Here is a 6,346-nt window from a genome sequence, read left to right as displayed (position 1 = left end):
GATGCTGCCGTGGAAGAAGCACAAGTTCGAGCTGCTGGCCGAGGCGCCGCCGCGGCAGGCGTCCAAGCCCAAGGGCTACGCTGTGAGCCTGCACTACTCGGCGCTCAGCTCGCTGGCGCGGGCGTGCCCCGAAGGCGCGCTCAGCCGGGTGGGCAGCATGTTCCGCTCCAAGCGCAAGAAGCTGCACATCACCAGCGAGGACCCCACGTACACCGTGCTCTACCTGGGCAACGCCACCACCATCCAGGCGCGCGGCGACGGCTGCACCGACCTAGCCGTGGGCAAGATCTGGAGCAAGAGCGAGGCGGGCCGTCAGGGCACCAAGATGAAGCTGACGGTGAGTGCGCAGGGTATCCGCATGGTGCACGCCGAGGAGCGCGCGCTGCGCCGCCCAGGCCACCTCTACCTGCTGCACCGCGTCACCTATTGCGTGGCCGACGCGCGGCTGCCTAAGGTCTTCGCCTGGGTGTACCGGCATGAGCTGAAGCACAAGGCGGTCATGCTGCGCTGCCACGCCGTGCTGGTGTCCAAGCCCGAGAAGGCGCAGGCCATGGCCCTGCTGCTCTACCAGACGTCGGCCAACGCGCTGGCCGAATTTAAACGCCTCAAGCGGCGGGACGATGCGCGTCACCAGCAGCAGGAGCTGGTGGGCGCACACACCATCCCGCTAGTGCCGCTGCGCAAGCTGCTCCTGCACGGACCCTGCTGCTACAAACCGCCGGTGGAGCGCAGCCGCAGCGCGCCCAAGCTCGGCTCCATCACCGAGGACCTGCTCGGCGAACAGCAGGAGCAGGACCTGCAGGAAGAAGAGGAAGAGGAGCACCCCGAGGGCTGCCCGGAGGAGGAGGAGGAAGATCGTGCGGGAGAGGGAGATCCAGCCGAGGAGGAGGCCGAGGCGCAGAGGGCGCTGGTGGTGGCCATGCACTTGGGGTGCGGGGACTTGCTGGACACGCTGGAGAATGGCCGCGAGGAGGCGCTGGGGGGCGGCGAGGGTTCGCCGGCCCCGGGGGCCGGGTCGCCGCCTCTGCTGCTAGGCAGCGCCTCCGACATGAAGGCCGAGCTGTCACAGCTCATCAGCGACCTGGGCGAGCTCAGCTTCGGCAACGACGTGCGCACCCTGCAGGCCGACTTGCGGGTGACACGCCTGCTGTCCGGCGAGAGCACCGGCAGCGAGAGCTCCATCGAGGGCGGGGGCCCGGACGCCACCTCCGCCACCGCCAGGGACCCGTCCAGCCCGGCCGACAGCGCCAGCCCAGACGAGCCCCGCTTGGGCTGAGCTCCCAGCAGACCCCTCCGTGCCCCCCCGGCGTCCCCCAGTGGTTCCCGGTCGTGGTCCCGACGATCTCCCGATCCCCGGCCCTCCCTCGGGAAAGGGAACGGGGCAGTTGAGCCCCAGACCTATACGTGGGGCTCAGGTCCAGAGTTCCCCCTGGCCGCTCGCCCCCACACGTTTGGCCCTGTTTCAGGCGGGCTTAGGTGGGGATGTAGGGAGACGTGAGAGAGGCGGCCCTCGGGGCTGAAGTCGCAGGCCTTCGGTGCCTGCCGGCCAGTTTCCTGTTTGTGGGGCTGCTGGGGCCTGCGGGGGAGGGGCTAACTTCCTCCCCCAGCCCCTGGGAGCGGTCTTGCACTGTCATTGACATGCCATTTGGAAAAAAAGAATTTGCGCTCACAATGTTTGAGACTTTAATGCCACCCCTTTGTCCCCAGTTCTTTCTGGTGCGAGAGCTTGGGCTGTTTACCTCAGACTCAGACCCTTGAAATTCTGCCAAATTCCTCAAATAGCTGTTTGGGGGGTGGGGGGATAAAAGAAAATTGCATTTTGTTTACAGTTACAGGCATCTAATAGCTAAAAAAGGAGTTTTCCTTTAGAAACACACTTTCCTCTTGCTCAAAAGATCTCACTCCATGATACTGTGTAAAATATTTTTGCACTGTTGTGAAGTCTTTTTGACATCTTTTTTTTTTTGTACATAACTGTGTTCTCAGAGCTGAATGTTTATATCTTTTGCTGTGCAAAAGAAACATGTAAAATGTTGTTCAGTTGTATATACAGAAATGTGTATAAAACATTTTGTTATTTTTTAAAAAGAAGCACTGTTCTGGTTCTGTTTGCACGCCAGTGGGGAGAGAATAAAGAGGAAATTGAACAGAACAGGTGAGCGTCTCCAGCTGCTCCATGGGGGTGGGAGAGGGTGTGTCCAATCCTGGATTAGGGTGGTAGGACAGTCTTTGGCCTGTGCTTGAAGAGAATGAAGGAAAGTGGATCGAGGCCTTCCTGGACGCCCACAGCTCTGGGTGCTGTGTCTGGGGCCAGCCTTCTCAAGTACATCCCATATTCTTCACTAAGTTGTGCAAGTATAGACTAGGTGTTTTTTGTTTGTTTTTAGTGACAAGGTCTTGATCTGTCATCCAGGCTAGAGTGCAGTGGTGGTACAATCATAGCTCACTGCATGCAGCCACAAACTCCTGGGTTCAAGCAATCCTCCTTCCTCAGCTCTCCAAGTAGCTAAGACTAGGCACACACCATCATGCCTGGCTACTTAATTTTTTTTGTAGAGATAGTGTCTTATCATGTTGTCTAGGCTTGCCTCAAACTCCTGTCTTCAAGGGATCCTCCAGCCTCAGCCTCCCAAAGCACTGGGATTACAGTTCTGAACCACTGCCTAATCTTTCTGGTCTTTTTGAGATAATTTTTAGAGATGCCAGGGTGAGTCCCATTTCCCACTCTCAGACCTGTGAGGATATTTATGGAGGAATGACTTTCCAGGTCTACTGAGGTTTTTCTACCACCTTCTGTGGTCACACTAATGATCAAGTGTAAGGATACTACACAAGCTTTTCCTTTACAAACAGCTCAAGAAGTTTTGATGAGCTAGAAAATGAAAGTCCTCATGGGGCTCTCTGAGGACTGGGACCATTTTTGTTTTTCCTGGGAGGAAAACCAAGGAGAGAGAAAAGTTGACAAGTTCCAATCATGGCGTGAATGAGTCATGGTGCAGGTGGGGTGGGTGGGTAGGCAGGCACAGAGCCCATTTCCTTTGCTTCTTCAACCCAGCGTGACCCGGTGGGGGAATGGCCTGGAGGTCAAGGCAGAGAGGAGCTGTTAGAGCTTGGTCTGGGTGTGCATGTTTTAGTGTTTTCATGCTTTCTGTGTGTTTGTTTCTGTTGTAAACTCCAAACAGATGTCTCTAGTTTGGCTACACCCGATCAGCTGGAAGTTGTAATAAGATGCTGCCAAAACTGTGCCTTCTGCAAATTCTATTTTCCCATTGCCCCTCTGGGCCTCTTTTCCTGTGTTGCAGAAATGGATCTCACTCTTGGCCTTCCCTGGTGTCTTGAGGCCACTTTGCTTTGTTTTCATCATAAATATGTTCTGAGCACAGCCAGACCCAGAGATCCTCAGGAGTCTGGAATTCACAGGAACTGTAGAGGAAAGGAGGGTGAAAGATTTTCTTTCTAATTAACAGGAGTGGTTAAGGCATAGGACTGTTATTTATTTATTTTTGAGTAGGAGTCTCACTCTGTTGCCCAGGCTAGAGTACCATGGCACCATCACAGCTTACCGCACTGCAGCCTCAACCTCCTGGGCTCAGATGATCCTTCTACCTCAGCCTCCCAAGAACCTGGTACTACATGCACCCACCACCATGCCTGTCTAATTTATTTGATTTTCTTTTTTTTGTAGAGATGAGGTCTCACTATGTTTTCCAGGCTGGTCTCGAACTATGGGCTCAAGTGATCCTCCTGTCTCGGCCTCCCAAAGTGTTGGGGTAACAGGCGTGAGCAACCGTGCCTGGCCAACTAGCTTTTAAAAAGTAAAGCAAGAGGGGTGAGTGGGAAATACTTTAAAAAAAATTTTGGTCTCTTCTTAAGGACATTAGGACAAGGTCCAGGCCTTTGAATCTATTATATTTTGGTTTGGTTGAAAGTCCCTGTCCCTCTCCCTGAATACTTCAGATGCGCATCAGTGAATGACATTTAGGAAGCCCCGGGTTAGAGAGGTCAGGAAAGCCAAACACCAGCCCTCATGCACACCCTCCTCACTGCGGTGCCTTCCACCCTAGTGGTCCCACCTGAGCAGCAGACAGCTGTGTGGGTCATCACGTGCCCATGTGACTGGACTGAACATTTCAAACTATTTCCACACACTGCCTAGTTCTCTGCTGTTTAAAACTGATAAGAGAGAAAACAGTGAAGATAAGATGGCCAATACTTGAGGGTTGGACAGGGTCTGTGCGTCTTCATTCTTATCCACTTTATGTGTCCATTGAGAATGCCAAGGTTGGCTTTCATCTGTGACTGATGGACCTGTGGTGATTGGTTAAAAAGTTCAGGCAAATGACATTGAAAACGATACCATAGACAAATATAAGGCAACTGTCTCTTTCAAGTCTGAGTTTTCCTCTTAGGAAATTTAGAAATAGGAAGGGGGACTTGGAGGCTGAGGAGGAGGAAGAAGACAATTTGCAACCACAAAAGAACCAGTTCCCTCCTCCCCACTCCCGGTGCCCTCTGTCTCTCCTCCCTCCCTCTGCTTTTTGGCATTGATCCCCAGTACACCCCAGGGCTCTGACTGATGTAATTCTAGAAGAGACACGAAGGTGATACATGATTCACCTCTCCTTACATCTCAGTCTTCCAGGGATGATATCATTAGAGTAAGAAGAGATGTTTTAAAATGAAAAAAAACTAAACAAAACAAAACAAAAAAACAAATCCTAAAACTAATTTGCTCCTGACACTTGGAGGGAAGAGAGCGAAGTGACAAAAGGAAAACTAAGTAGTTAGAGGAAATGCACGTTCCACAAAGCACCTAAAGTCTGGTTTACTCATCAAATTTAGCTTTTCCTTCTTGCAGTGTGAAGCTCGTGTTTCTCCTTGACGTAACCTGATGGGACTTTATGCAGTGAGACACTTTCCACATTCTTTCCCAGCCTAAGTAATCCTCCGTGTTCAACAATGCATCATTGACTGCATGAGAAACAGAGTGACTTCCGGTGGCAAGAACGATCATCTCGGGGGTGGCAGTGAGAGTCCACAGAGGAAGAATTCATCAGCCTCTCAGCACAAACATCCTATGTTGGTTTCTACAATGTGTTGTGTACGTTGAGGCAGAAGGTGGGAAGAGTAGAATGGTAGAAAACAAACATTAGTATTTCATACTCCTTTGACCATTATGGTTTCAGAGTACACCCCCTACGCGCGCGCACACGCACACACACACACACACACACACACACACACACACACACACACACACACACACACACACACACAGAGTCTTCCCTAAAGAAAACATCCCTCTCACCACCTCCGCAGTCAGCAAAACAGTAGATTTTAAACAAATTAGAAATGCTCTGTTATACTAAGAAAGCACAATTCCCTCGCAGAGGACAGACCTGCTTTTGAGGGTTCTGCTTGTGAACAGAGAGAGAGAACTGGCTGGTGGAATCCACCCCAGACCCCACATTGATGCTTAAAAAAAAATCTTATTGGAGTCACCAAGGATCACGAGAAACATAAAAATTCTATTAGGAGCAAGTTGCCCTGTTTTCCAACAGGATTTGGTAATTTCATAAGCAACACTCTTTCCTCCGTGTGGTATGCATCAGTAGCCCCAGCATCTGCTGGTAAGTGATGCATGGCAGAGCTAGAAATGTGCATGCACTGCCTGGGCCAAGAGCCACGGCAGGCACATGGAAAAGCACTCAGGGCTTCAGGCAGGCAGGAGGCCACTGGCCCAGGGTACAGTGCACTTTCTGTTCCAGATTTTTTTTGCACATGGCCACTGTCTTAGTCCACTTAGTGTTGTTATAAAGGAATACCCAAGACTGGGTAGTTTATAAAGAAAAATGGTTTACTTGGTTCATGCAGGCGGTACAAGAAGCACGGCACCTGCCTCTGTATCTGGTGAAGGCCTCAGGCTGCTTCCACTCATGGCAGAAGGGAGCCAATGTGTGCAGAGAAGCGAGAGGAGGCAAGAGAGAGCGGGGAGGTGCCAGGCTCTTTTTAACGATCGACTCTCTTGGGAACTAATAAATAGGGGAACTCACTGACTACCCCCCACTCTGAGGGCATTAATCCAGTCATGAAGGATCTGCCCCCATGACACAAGCGCCTCACAATAGGCTCCACCTCCAACACTGGATCAAACTTCAAATTTCAAAGGTTTGAGGGGACAATCATTCAAATAGCAGCAGTTGGGTCTGGGTCTGGCTTTACTGGTAGCTGGGGCCTTCTCTGTTCTTGCTGGTTCATCTCTGTTCATAGCTCCCAGTGTCCCTGGGACCTATCCCCTGCTGCCATCTCTGAAGTGACCCAATTTGAATAGCCTTGACTAATCCCC

General features: G+C 51.7%; 1 protein-coding gene across 1 annotated transcript; it reads left to right on the top strand.

The window, feature by feature from the left end:
- On the top strand, window positions 1–2,152 carry FAM43A (family with sequence similarity 43 member A). Its single transcript, XM_008061927.2, has one exon. It carries the CDS (start codon window positions 2–4, stop codon window positions 1,274–1,276), a length of 1,275 nt encoding a protein of 424 aa, XP_008060118.1. The 5' UTR covers window position 1; the 3' UTR covers window positions 1,277–2,152.
- The last annotated feature ends 4,194 nt before the right edge of the window (window positions 2,153–6,346 follow it).

Source organism: Carlito syrichta, unplaced genomic scaffold (assembly GCF_000164805.1).
Source record: "Carlito syrichta isolate Samal-C Ts95f unplaced genomic scaffold, Tarsius_syrichta-2.0.1 Scaffold305641, whole genome shotgun sequence".
Classification (NCBI taxonomy): Eukaryota; Metazoa; Chordata; class Mammalia; order Primates; family Tarsiidae; genus Carlito; species Carlito syrichta.
This window is presented reverse-complemented; position numbering and strand designations above follow the sequence as displayed.

Bases quoted from the DNA above. Each gene is read 5' to 3' on its own strand.
- FAM43A (XM_008061927.2), top strand. From the start codon at position 2: ATGCTGCCGTGGAAGAAGCACAAGTTCGAGCTGCTGGCCGAGGCGCCG.